This window comes from Vigna unguiculata, chromosome 10, assembly GCF_037176805.1.
Source record: "Vigna unguiculata cultivar grain cowpea cultivar isolate G323 ecotype 2 chromosome 10, ASM3717680v1, whole genome shotgun sequence".
Classification (NCBI taxonomy): Eukaryota; Viridiplantae; Streptophyta; class Magnoliopsida; order Fabales; family Fabaceae; genus Vigna; species Vigna unguiculata.
The window spans coordinates 20137903-20151901 of record NC_140801.1 but is presented as its reverse complement, the minus strand read 5'-3'; the positions used below and the strand labels follow the sequence as shown (position 1 = coordinate 20151901).

The 13999-nt window shown below is 38.2% G+C and overlaps 2 protein-coding genes across 2 annotated transcripts; one reads left to right on the top strand and one right to left on the bottom strand.

Annotated features, from left to right (window-relative positions):
* The first annotated feature begins 327 nt into the window (after nucleotides 1–327).
* LOC146882310 (uncharacterized) lies at nucleotides 328–12639 on the top strand. The gene is made up of 2 exons (XM_085667786.1): nucleotides 328–503; nucleotides 705–12639. The coding sequence occupies exon 2, from the start codon at nucleotides 6359–6361 to the stop codon at nucleotides 7289–7291; it is 933 nt and encodes a 310-aa protein (XP_085523912.1). The 5' UTR covers nucleotides 328–503; nucleotides 705–6358; the 3' UTR covers nucleotides 7292–12639.
* Nucleotides 12640–13215: 576 nt separating this feature from the next.
* On the bottom strand, nucleotides 13216–13641 carry LOC146882309 (uncharacterized). Its single transcript, XM_085667348.1, has one exon. It carries the CDS (start codon nucleotides 13639–13641, stop codon nucleotides 13216–13218), a length of 426 nt encoding a protein of 141 aa, XP_085523474.1.
* Between the last annotated feature and the right edge of the window lie 358 nt (nucleotides 13642–13999).

Sequence of the window (13999 nt, the reverse complement as noted above, 5' to 3'; positions counted from 1 at the left end):
ATATATATATATATATATATATATATATATATATATATATATATATGTATATATATATATACATATATATATATATATATATATATATATATATATATCAGTGAATTAAAGTTTAACGGTACGAGTATCCACGGGAACGGATATTATGATACCAGTGTCTATGGATGACGGATATCCACTTTTAATATCTGTTTCCTATCTGTTGTGGATTTTATCTGTAGATATTCGAAGATATGGATATTTTTGACATCTCTAGGAGGAGGTTTTTTTTTTTTTAGAAAACATTTTGTCTTTCTCTCTCATGCACATTTTCCTCCACATCTCGCACTACACTTCCGAAATCAAAACTAGAGGTTTGCTCTTTCTCTTCTATTCTCTCTGTTATCCCCTTTGGGTTTCATCACGTTAGAGAAGATCGTCGTCTGTGTGGAGTGTGAAATTAGATTGAAGAAGGGCAGCTGCGTTTTTTCCACTACGGTGCTCTTTCCTCCACACATCTTTTGGTATTTTTTTCGAGATTGTGTTAAAGCTTGCGTTTCTTGTGTTGTGGAAGCATAGGCGATAGTGTTCTTGTTAAATTTTCTGCCCTGGCCCTCTCCTCTCTTGCTTTTTCTGTTCGTGCGTGGGTTAGGCGTCGTTCACCCTTTTTGGGGTGAAAGTCGCTTTCTGGCATGTTGTTCATCCTATGTTGGGTTTGGTTGCAGTCTTGTTGAAGCTTGGAGTTCGTAGAAGCACGGTGGTTGTGCGCGCTTGCAGGTATGTTAGTTATACTTTGCGTTGTGGTCTGTTTTAGTGGGTTAATACTTTGCTTGTGACTGTTATTGTGTGCCATTTGTTGTGACTGAGTATGATGGAATTGGTTAGGTTTTTAATGTGTGTGAAATTGGGTACATTGAAATTGATGTTGTGGAGTTTAAAATTGGTTAGGAGTTTAAAAACAGGTTTGTTGTGCCTCAGTATTTTGTGGTTAGGAACGTTTGAGTTAGTAGAACTTGCACTCCTGGAGTCTCTTCTACCCAATGGCATAATCCAACTAGCTCCACTAAACTCAAATTACATCAAATTAATTTGTTCATTATTAGTTCCTAATTTTTAATCTATTAATTAGTAAATAATATCTTAGTTTAGCTTCAAATATATACATATACTTACTACAAATATTGAGTTTGTTGCTGCAACAGTAAGTATATCAGCACAAGGAACCACACCAGGGCATAAGCTCTCCACTTTAGACTTTATGGCATAGTATGAATTATAAAAAGGGGAAAAAATAGTTATAACTATTCTGAATTCTAAATAGTCCTAATATCATAGGCATAGTTGATCCTTTTAGTAATAAAAAAAAGCTACCCGTAATCCATCCCTTTAACTTGCATTGCAAGTTGGAATCTTGGATAATGGTATAAAGTTGAAAATTTAGGAAGTCCAAACACAACACACTTCATAATTTGTTTATATTGCAACCTAACCATATACGATTGTACTTTTGTGGCAATTTAGAAAATTCAAACAAAGGAGCGAAAACCCTAATGCCGCTACGACGAAAACACAACTTCTTCAACCAAATGGGTTTCTTTAGGGTTCAACAACAAGGACAAAACTTCGAAAGGGTCACGATCAAATTTCTTCTTCTGCCTCAACCTGTTGTGGATTTGATTTCAAGCAAAGGTTGATAAACATGGACGCGCTTCACCTATTTTCTTCCTAACCCTTTCTTCGTGCTTTGGGCAAGAGAGAACCCCTTCATTAGACATGTCAAAGGGAGCCAATCCGGCTTATACGGGTTGGCTCATTACGAGCCGGGTTGAAAATGAGTGAACCCAACCCAAAGTGAGCCAGAAATTTTGTAACCTGGCTAACCCACCACGGGTTGGTGGGTTAAGTAGGTTGGCTCACCAACCCACTTAAAAAAATTATTTATTTATTTATTTATCTTTTAGTATTCAAATATTTACATAAATTTTTAAGTAACCCATGAGATGACACTCATAGTAAAATCAAGAACCAATGTTTTAATCATGTTCACCACTAATATATGAAGAATTATTTCCAAGAAAGTATCCATATAGTCTAAGAAAGCATGACTAATATTACAAATTTTCTGTCATGCTATTCAACAAAATATAAATAAAAAAACTATACATTTTTTTCATGCTAATTTAGAAAAAATTGTTTATAAGATGGTAATTTACTATAAAGATTATAGTTAAAGATTAAAGTATCAACATATATAACTTGACAATCAAATTAATTAAACATTCAAACTATTCAAATATAATTAAGCAACATTCTAGCATTTAAAAATATGAAATTATGAACAAATATAATAGGACTAGTAAATAATTATTAAAAAAATAAAAAAATTTAAAGAAAATTTAAAAAATTAAAAAAGAATGTAAAAAAATGTTGGTGGGTTAAGTGGGCCAACCCACCTTCAACCCAGCTCGAACCCGTTTAACCCGTGGGTTAAATGAGCCGGGTTAAGGTCAACCCACTTTTGAAAAAGTTGAATTTTTCTCAACCCAACCTGACTCAAACCCGTGGTGAGCCGGGTTGGCTCACGGGTTGAAACCTATTTTGACATCTCTACCCTTCGTCAAGAGCACCTTCACCTCTTCTCCCTAACCCTTTCTTTGTTCTCTACGATTCTCCCTCCCCAAAGACCAATCTTGCATCGACCAACAGTCATGCATCGCCACTGCCAAGAGGGTGAGGATCCTATCCCTCAGATCTTACATTCTCCCCACCTTAAAAAATTTTCGTCCTCGAAAATTGACTTACCAGGAAATAAGTCCAGATAAGACTATCTAATGAGGTATTCCATTTCCCATGTCATCTGCTGGGTTGCCTCATCCCAAAGAATCTTCACATTCCGAATCTCCTTCCCTTTGAGTTGCTTGACTTGAGAATCCAAGATTCTCACTGGTCCAACTCTAAAGGTCAAATCCTCACGCACTTGGACATCGTCCTCCTCTAGTACATGCGAAGGGTCTGCAATGTACTTCCTCAACTGTGATACATGGAAGACATTGTGCAAGTTTGCCAAGTGAGTTGGCAAACCAATCTCGTACGCCGCCGGTCCAATCCTCCTCGTTATCTGATACGGACCGATAAATCGAGGAGTCAGCTTCCTCGACTTGAGAGCTCTCCCAATACCTGCTGTCAGTGTAACCTTGAGGAAACATGGTCACCTGCCTCAAACTCAAGCGACCTCCTCCTCTTATCTGCATAAGACTTCTGCCTGCTCTGAGTTGCTCACATTCGATCCTATATCACCTTCATTTTCTCAGTGGTCTGCTGTAAAAATTTTGGCCCAAGCACCACTGACTCTCCATCATGTTGCCAAAACAACGATGTCCTACATCTCCTACCATATAAAGCCTCGTATGGTGCCATCCCAATGCTGGAATGATAGTTGTTATTGTACGTGAACTCCACCAATGGTAGCATATCACTCCAAGTCCCTTGGTGATCCAGCAGACATATCCTCAACAAGTCTTCTAGTGACTGTATGGTTCTCTTAGACTGACCATCTGTCTGAGGATGATAAGCCGAGCTCATTCTCAACTGAGTGCTCAATGCTGCCTGTAGTGACTACTAGAACCATGACGTGAACCTCAAATCACGGTTTGACACTATACTCATTGGCACACCGTGCAACCTGACCACTCCATCCAACGCCTCTGCCTCATATTCAGTTCCTTCTGATCAAACAAGAATTTTAAACTTTTGTGATCGCTGAATACCTGGAACTGCAAACCATACATATAATGCCTCCAAGTCTTGAGGGCAAATACCACTACAGTGAGCTCCAAATCATGCATTGGATAATTCTTCTCGTGCATTTTCAATAGTCTCGACGCATAGGCCACTGGTCTTTAGTCCTACATCAGCACACAATCCAAACCCTGGTATGAAGCGTCACAATACACATCAAATATCTTGATCGTGTCTAGAATAGCTAACACTAGTGTGGTTGTCAACCTTCTCTTCATATCTTCAAAGCAAGCTTCACATTCATCTGTCCAAGAGAAATGTTGATCCTTTCTGGTGAGCTGTGTCAACGGCTGAACCATCTTGGAAAATCCCTCCACAAATCTTCGATATTAGCCTGTCAAACCCAAGAAACTCCGCACCTCAGTAACAATCTGTGGTATCTCCCATTTCACCATTGTCTTAATCTTCGCCAGATTCACTACTATTCCTTGGGCTGATATAAAATGACCCAATAATTGCACCTCCTCCAGCTAGAATTCACACTTTGACAACTTCCCATATAACTGATGCTCCTTGAGCACTACCAACACCACTCTTCGATGATCCGCATGCTCTTCCCGATCCTTGGAATATATGAGAATATCGTCGATGAACACCACGATGAACTTATCCAGATATGGTCGGAAGATCTTGTTCATATAGTCCATGAATATGGCAAGAGCATTCGTCACCCCAAACGGCATTACGACATACTCGTAGTGTCCATAGCGTGACCTGAAAGTTGTCTTCTGTACGTCCTGATGAAGGATTGACCCCAACCAAGGATGGAGGCACATGCTTAAGAAGACTAAGCATGTTTAGAAAGGAAGTTCACTAATCCTTCATCCCTTTCATTTGTGTTTGTTATTTTTGATTCCCTAAGTTAACTTAGTTGAATCAACTTTAGTTGACTTGTTGACCTTTGACTAGGTTTGACTTGTTGCCTATAGTTGACTTGACTTAAGCCAACATGCTAATCTATGTTTATTTGCTTTGTAGGTTAATTAGGAGTAAGAAAGAAATGCTAGGTGGCACATGGTGATTGGGGAGCATAAATGATGTGAAGGAGAGAGTAAAACAAAGGCATAAAGCATAAAGTAAAAGGCATGAAGCAAGTGTACCTATGTACCTTTGGTCTTCTTTGCTTTTAGAACACTTTGGCCACTTTTTGGAGACATATGAGACACATTCTTTGTCTCCTTTTGTGCTAGAACGAAATTAGCCTTGCACACACCATAGTTAGCTCCTTTGTCTCTCATTTTTTGTAACCTCATTTGACCTAGTTTCTAGAAGCTAGGGTTAGGTTTTTGTAGAGACATCCTTAGGTATCTTTTAGTTGCTTAAAGGCCCCTAAACTCTTCTATATAAGGGGTGTTCCTAGACATGTAAAAGGGTTGAACATTTTGAAGTAAAAACACTCTTGTGTCTCAACCATTTGTGAGAGTTTCCTCCCTTGGGAGTGAATACTTTTAAGCCTTATCTTTCATAGCAAGTGGCGGCACACATCCACTCATCTTCAAGGTTGTCATGGCTTCTAGCCTAGCCTTGTAGTGGCGTGCTTCTAACATTTTTACCATTTCTTTCCTTTCCATTTTATGTTTTCTTCTTCCTTTAATTGTTCTTGGTTTTCTATGGTTTATGTGCTTTCCATTTCCTTTTTGTTTTGAATCAATCCATCATCTTCTTCTCTTGAGCTTGTGAAAGGAACCTTCACATCTAGATAGCTTGCTATCTTAATGTCTAGTGGGGATTTCACTTAGCTTTCTTAATCAACTCACACCATATTCAATAATCTTAAAAAGGAACAATATAATCCTTCATCATTTGGTATCTAGAGCCTAGGTTATTTTGAATATGGTGTTTTTCATGTGCTAACCTTGTCTTGTTGTAGCTATCTTTGTATGGTTCAAATCCACTTCCATTGCACACAAAAATAATGCTGGCAGAAACTGTTCACGATTTTAAAATATTAAACTGCACCTGCTCAGTGATCCAAAAATTACGTTTTTGATGTCAAAAGAAAGCTCTAGTAGTCTAGTTTCTAACAAAAAAAGAACCAATGCATTTGGAGTTTTGTGGAGAGAGTTATGATTGAAATAGTGAGCAAAGGTCAGAGCTGCCGAGATCACTGCGAATCAACGTTTTTCAGGTTATGTTAGGCAGTTTTGGTTACTGTTTTTGTTACTCTTCTTACTCCTAAATGTGGTTGGATAACATGTCTTTGGATGCTTAGTCTTTGAGCCTCAAATCCATGAGTTTAAATGCATGATAGCTACATGTTTGTGTCTTTGTGTATGTCATGTTGAGTCTTTAAATGTGTCTAACTTTTGCTTGAGTCATATGTCATATTCTTTTCTTGAAACTCTTGGGATGTTGTGGCCGAATCACTTGTCTTGCATTTGAAAGGTTTTGAACAAGTTTTTAAAAGTGTTTGCTTCCCTCCTTTGGTGGATTTTGAGTGCTAGCCTTGCCTTGTTACTTTGGGAGAGTGATCTAAACACTTAGGTTACAATTTAGGTTGGATTTGGTCTCGGTTTTCATGTTGTCTAACCTCTAATCCATTTATTTTGTCTCGGATTTGAGTGGTTTTGTTGTAGGAATCATGGCAAGTTCATCAAATGCACCTACACCAAACAAAAACAATACATTGATGAGATTGCTTCGGGATTTGGAGTTGTCTAGGAAGGAGGCCTTTGAACAATTGAGAAAAGACAAGGAGCAAAGTGACCTAAGAATCCAAGAGCACATTGAAAGGCTTGAAGCTAGGGAGAAAGAAAAAGATCCTAGGAAAATAGGGCATTCTAGGCGCAACCCATCACAAGACAAGCAAACTCCAAAGATTCCTAAGTTCTATGGTGGAAGTGATCCCAAAATCTTCCTTGATTGGGAAGCTAAAGTTGATCAAATTTTCATTGAAAATCATGTAAAGGATCAAGCACAAGTTAATATAGTAGTTTTAGGATTTTTGGAGTATACCAATACTTGGTGGCATAAAGTTTGTAAGAATTATGACCAAGGGCCACCCGCGACTTCTTGGATGGACATTAAAACTCTTATGTGCGCTAGATTTGTTCCTCCCTCCTATAGGAAGGAACTTATTATGAAGCTCCAAAGGCTTCACCAAGGTCCTATGAGTGTGAGTGAATACTTTAAAGAATTAGAGTCTCAAATGCGTAGGGTTGAAATAAAAGAAACTAACAAAAAGAAAATAAAAAGATTTGTGAGTGGTCTTACGAGAGACATAATAGACCAAGTAGAGTTGTATGAGTACTCCACTCTTGAAAATGTTTTCACACTTGCCCTTGGGATTGAAATTCTATTGAAAAGAAAAAGAAGGGCAAAGAAGAGTTACTCACCCAGCCACTACTTTAGTCACTCATGGAAGGGAAAGGATAAAAGGAAACATGATAAGTTCCTTCTAACTCTCATCAAGAACCACCAAGTAAAAGTAAGTCTCCAAGTGATCACATTCACCATTCCACTTCTTCAAGATCAAGTTCCATTAAATGTTTGGATTATAATCACATTGCTTTAAATTGCTCAACCAAGAGGACCATGATCTTAAAGAAGAGTAATGATGTTGAAAGTGAACACCCATCTCCCCATTCTCTTTCAAAAGAATATTCTTCCTCTAGTAAAACTAATTTTTTTGAGAAAGACCCTATGTTATTAAGGCACATGATAGGTCAAGATCAAAGTGAGCTTGAGCCAACTCAAAGAGAAAACATTTTTCAATCTAGATGCAAAATTAACAAATGGGTTTGCTCTCTAATTATTGATGGAGGAAGTAGTACCAATGTAGCTAGCACAAGGTTGGTGGAAAAGCTTAGCTTAGAGACCATTCCTCATGCTAAGCCCTACAAGCTTGCTTGTATAAGTAAAGAGGGAGAAATAGATGTCAATAAACAAGTCCTAATTAACTTCTCTATAGGAAGCTACAAAGATGAGGTGCTATGTGATGTTGTTCCCATGGAAGTCACATATATCTTACTAGGTAGGCCATGGCAATTTGATAAACAAACTTTACATGATGGCCATACCAACCAATACATTTTCTTCAAAAATGGGAAAAAGACAACTTTACTACCTCTATCACCACAAGAAGTTAATAAGGATAGAAATATAATAAGAAAAGATAAAGAAGAAAAACAAAAGTGGCAAGCTTTCACTAAGGTGTTACCTGCCTACAAAAAAATTCTTCCAAAGCAAGATGTGCATCACCCTTCCTTCTCTTCCCAAGCCAAAAAGGAAGGCCCAAAGCATAAGCAAGAGAGGAAGAGTAGTCTAGAAAACAAAAATGGCCTAACCAAGGCTAGGGGTAATACCCTTAGAAAGGATGGAACAAGAGCTCATAAAAGGGAGGCACAAATCCTCCCCCAAATCAAGTCAAGCTCCATCTACAAAGGCTTAAAGAATTTGTGGTCAAATTCTCTCCAACGAGAGGAGGATGATGAAGGATTGACCCCAACCAAGGATGGAGGCACATGCTTAAGAAGACTAAGCATGTTTAGAAAGGAAGTTCACTAATCCTTCATCCCTTTCATTTGTGTTTGTTATTTTTGATTCCCTAAGTTGACTTAGTTGAATCAACTTTAGTTGACTTTTTGACCTTCGACTAGGTTTGACTTGTTGACTATAGTTGACTTGACTTAAGCCAACATGCTAATCTATGTTTATTTGCTTTGTAGGTTAATTAGGAGTAAGAAAGAAATGCTAGGTGGCACATGGTGATTGGGGAGCATAAATGATGTGGAGGAGAGAGTAAAACAAAGGCATAAAACATAAAGTAAAAGGCATGAAGCAAGTGTACCTATGTACCTTTGGTCTCCTTTGTTTTTAGCACACTTTGGCCACTTTTTGGAGACATATGAGACACATTCTTTGTCTCCTTTTTGTGCTAGAACGAAATTAGCCTTGCACACACCATAATTAGCTCTTTTGTCTCTTATTTTTTGTAACCTCATTTGATCTAGTTTCTAGAAGCTAGGGTTAGGTTTTTGTAGAGACATCCTTAGGTATCTTTTATTTGCTTAAAGGCCCCTAAACTCTTCTATATAAGGGGTGTTCCTAGACATGTAAAAGGGTTGAACATTTTGAAGTAAAAACACTCTTGTGTCTCAACCATTTGTGAGAGTTTCCTCCCTTGGGAGTGAATACTTTTAAGCCTTATCTTGCATAGCAAGTGGCGGCACACATCCACTCATCTTCAAGGTTGTCATGGCTTCTAGCCTAGCCTTGTAGTGGCATGCTTCTCACATTTTTACCATTTCTTTCCTTTCCATTTTATGTTTTCTTCTTCCTTTAATTGTTCTTTGTTTTGTATGGTTTATGTGTTTTCCCTTTCCTTTTTGTTTTGAATCAATCCATCATCTTCTTCTCTTGAGCTTGTGAAAGGAACCTTCACATCTAGATAGCTTGCTATCTTAATGTCTAGTGGGGATTTCACTTAGCTTTCTTAATCAACTCACACCATATTCAATAATCTTAAAAAGGAACAATATAATCCTTCATCATTTGGTATCTAGAGCCTAGGTTATTTTGAATATGGTGTTTTTCATGTGCTAACCTTGTCTTGTTGTAGCTATCTTTGTATGGTTCAAATCCACTTCCATTGCACACAAAAATAATGCTGGCAGAAACTGTTCACGATTTTAAAATATTAAACTGCACCTGCTCAGTGATCCAAAAATTACGTTTTTGATGTCAAAAGAAAGCTCTAGTAGTCTAGTTTCTAACAAAAAAAGAACCAATGCATTTGGAGTTTTGTGGAGAGAGTTATGATTGAAATAGTGAGCAAAGGTCAGAGCTGCCGAGATCACTGCGAATCAACGTTTTTCAGGTTATGTTAGGCAGTTTTGGTTACTGTTTTTGTTACTCTTCTTACTCCTAAATGTGGTTGGATAACATGTCTTTGGATGCTTAGTCTTTGAGCCTCAAATCCATGAGTTTAAATGCATGATAGCTACATGTTTGTGTCTTTGTGTATGTCATGTTGAGTCTTTAAATGTGTCTAACTTTTGCTTGAGTCATATGTCATATTCTTTTCTTGAAACTCTTGGGATGTTGTGGCCGAATCACTTGTCTTGCATTTGAAAGGTTTTGAACAAGTTTTTAAAAGTGTTTGCTTCCCTCCTTTGGTGGATTTTGAGTGCTAGCCTTGCCTTGTTACTTTGGGAGAGTGATCTAAACACTTAGGTTACAATTTAGGTTGGATTTGGTCTCGGTTTTCATGTTGTCTAACCTCTAATCCATTTATTTTGTCTCGGATTTGAGTGGTTTTGTTGTAGGAATCATGGCAAGTTCATCAAATGCACCTACACCAAACAAAAACAATACATTGATGAGATTGCTTCGGGATTTGGAGTTGTCTAGGAAGGAGGCCTTTGAACAATTGAGAAAAGACAAGGAGCAAAGTGACCTAAGAATCCAAGAGCACATTGAAAGGCTTGAAGCTAGGGAGAAAGAAAAAGATCCTAGGAAAATAGGGCATTCTAGGCGCAACCCATCACAAGACAAGCAAACTCCAAAGATTCCTAAGTTCTATGGTGGAAGTGATCCCAAAATCTTCCTTGATTGGGAAGCTAAAGTTGATCAAATTTTCATTGAAAATCATGTAAAGGATCAAGCACAAGTTAATATAGTAGTTTTAGGATTTTTGGAGTATACCAATACTTGGTGGCATAAAGTTTGTAAGAATTATGACCAAGGGCCACCCGCGACTTCTTGGATGGACATTAAAACTCTTATGTGCGCTAGATTTGTTCCTCCCTCCTATAGGAAGGAACTTATTATGAAGCTCCAAAGGCTTCACCAAGGTCCTATGAGTGTGAGTGAATACTTTAAAGAATTAGAGTCTCAAATGCGTAGGGTTGAAATAAAAGAAACTAACAAAAAGAAAATAAAAAGATTTGTGAGTGGTCTTACGAGAGACATAATAGACCAAGTAGAGTTGTATGAGTACTCCACTCTTGAAAATGTTTTCACACTTGCCCTTGGGATTGAAATTCTATTGAAAAGAAAAAGAAGGGCAAAGAAGAGTTACTCACCCAGCCACTACTTTAGTCACTCATGGAAGGGAAAGGATAAAAGGAAACATGATAAGTTCCTTCTAACTCTCATCAAGAACCACCAAGTAAAAGTAAGTCTCCAAGTGATCACATTCACCATTCCACTTCTTCAAGATCAAGTTCCATTAAATGTTTGGATTATAATCACATTGCTTTAAATTGCTCAACCAAGAGGACCATGATCTTAAAGAAGAGTAATGATGTTGAAAGTGAACACCCATCTCCCCATTCTCTTTCAAAAGAATATTCTTCCTCTAGTAAAACTAATTTTTTTGAGAAAGACCCTATGTTATTAAGGCACATGATAGGTCAAGATCAAAGTGAGCTTGAGCCAACTCAAAGAGAAAACATTTTTCAATCTAGATGCAAAATTAACAAATGGGTTTGCTCTCTAATTATTGATGGAGGAAGTAGTACCAATGTAGCTAGCACAAGGTTGGTGGAAAAGCTTAGCTTAGAGACCATTCCTCATGCTAAGCCCTACAAGCTTGCTTGTATAAGTAAAGAGGGAGAAATAGATGTCAATAAACAAGTCCTAATTAACTTCTCTATAGGAAGCTACAAAGATGAGGTGCTATGTGATGTTGTTCCCATGGAAGTCACATATATCTTACTAGGTAGGCCATGGCAATTTGATAAACAAACTTTACATGATGGCCATACCAACCAATACATTTTCTTCAAAAATGGGAAAAAGACAACTTTACTACCTCTATCACCACAAGAAGTTAATAAGGATAGAAATATAATAAGAAAAGATAAAGAAGAAAAACAAAAGTGGCAAGCTTTCACTAAGGTGTTACCTGCCTACAAAAAAATTCTTCCAAAGCAAGATGTGCATCACCCTTCCTTCTCTTCCCAAGCCAAAAAGGAAGGCCCAAAGCATAAGCAAGAGAGGAAGAGTAGTCTAGAAAACAAAAATGGCCTAACCAAGGCTAGGGGTAATACCCTTAGAAAGGATGGAACAAGAGCTCATAAAAGGGAGGCACAAATCCTCCCCCAAATCAAGTCAAGCTCCATCTACAAAGGCTTAAAGAATTTGTGGTCAAATTCTCTCCAACGAGAGGAGGATGATGAAGGATTGACCCCAACCAAGGATGGAGGCACATGCTTAAGAAGACTAAGCATGTTTAGAAAGGAAGTTCACTAATCCTTCATCCCTTTCATTTGTGTTTGTTATTTTTGATTCCCTAAGTTGACTTAGTTGAATCAACTTTAGTTGACTTTTTGACCTTCGACTAGGTTTGACTTGTTGACTATAGTTGACTTGACTTAAGCCAACATGCTAATCTATGTTTATTTGCTTTGTAGGTTAATTAGGAGTAAGAAAGAAATGCTAGGTGGCACATGGTGATTGGGGAGCATAAATGATGTGGAGGAGAGAGTAAAACAAAGGCATAAAACATAAAGTAAAAGGCATGAAGCAAGTGTACCTATGTACCTTTGGTCTCCTTTGTTTTTAGCACACTTTGGCCACTTTTTGGAGACATATGAGACACATTCTTTGTCTCCTTTTTGTGCTAGAACGAAATTAGCCTTGCACACACCATAATTAGCTCTTTTGTCTCTTATTTTTTGTAACCTCATTTGATCTAGTTTCTAGAAGCTAGGGTTAGGTTTTTGTAGAGACATCCTTAGGTATCTTTTATTTGCTTAAAGGCCCCTAAACTCTTCTATATAAGGGGTGTTCCTAGACATGTAAAAGGGTTGAACATTTTGAAGTAAAAACACTCTTGTGTCTCAACCATTTGTGAGAGTTTCCTCCCTTGGGAGTGAATACTTTTAAGCCTTATCTTGCATAGCAAGTGGCGGCACACATCCACTCATCTTCAAGGTTGTCATGGCTTCTAGCCTAGCCTTGTAGTGGCATGCTTCTCACATTTTTACCATTTCTTTCCTTTCCATTTTATGTTTTCTTCTTCCTTTAATTGTTCTTTGTTTTGTATGGTTTATGTGTTTTCCCTTTCCTTTTTGTTTTGAATCAATCCATCATCTTCTTCTCTTGAGCTTGTGAAAGGAACCTTCATATCTAGATAGCTTGCTATCTTAATGTCTAGTGGGGATTTCACTTAGCTTTTTTAATCAACTCACACCATATTCAATAATCTTAAAAAGGAACAAGATAATCCTTCATCACGTCCTCTAGCTTGACTAAGATCTGATGATATCCAGACATCAAGTCAATCTTAGAGAACGTTGTCGCTCCTCTCAACTCATCTAACAAGTTGTTAATCCTCGATAGTGGATACTTGTTCTTAATGGTCAGCTTGTTCAATTAACGGTAGTCAACACAAAGCCTTGAGTTGTCATCCTTCTTCTTCACTAACAACACAGGTGCTCCCCATGGCGATGCACTCGGTCGGATGAACTTCTTCTCTAGCAGATCCTCAATCTACTTCTTTAGCTCCGCTAACTCTATCGGTGCCATCCGGTACGGTGTCATCGATATTGGGCCAACTCCATGGATGAGATCAATTGTGAAATCCACATCCCTGCTTGGCGATAGTTCAGGAATTTCGTCTAGAAATACATCAACATACTCATCCACCAACGGTATGCTTCTGAACTTCTCAACTAAGCTCTTTTTTTCTCTTTGAGCCACTATCATAAAATAAGTAACTCTAGTTTCTATCTCCTTCAGTGCCTGGTTAGTCAATATCACCTCTAGTCCTTTTGTATCTAGGAACACCAATCTGTGTTGTCCGCAATCAATAACAATGTGGTTGCCGGAGAAACAGTCCATCCCAAGAATCACGTCCAAACCCTCCATCGGCAAACATATGAGATTCACCTTGAACTTGCGGCCTGCAACTTCCATAGGGCATGCCACACGAACTAAGTTGGTAAATACCTGCCCAGATGTCGACCTCACGACTATTAACTCGCACCCTAGCTCTCGAATCACAAGTTTGAGCCTCCTTACACATTCATTGGATACGAATGAATGGGTTGTTGTCGAGTCAAACAATACCACAACCGTGTTATCAAAAAGGAAGCAAGTGTCTTGCACCAGATTGCTTGACTGAGTTGTTTAGGTGTTAGTCAGTGCAAACACACGCCGTGGTGCTCTGGGTCGCTCTCATGCTGGCTTCTTTGTTGGAGCTCCACCAGCTAGTTTCTTGTTAGGATGAGCGAAGTGTCCGGTCTGCTCACATATATAGCACTTGCTAGTGCTC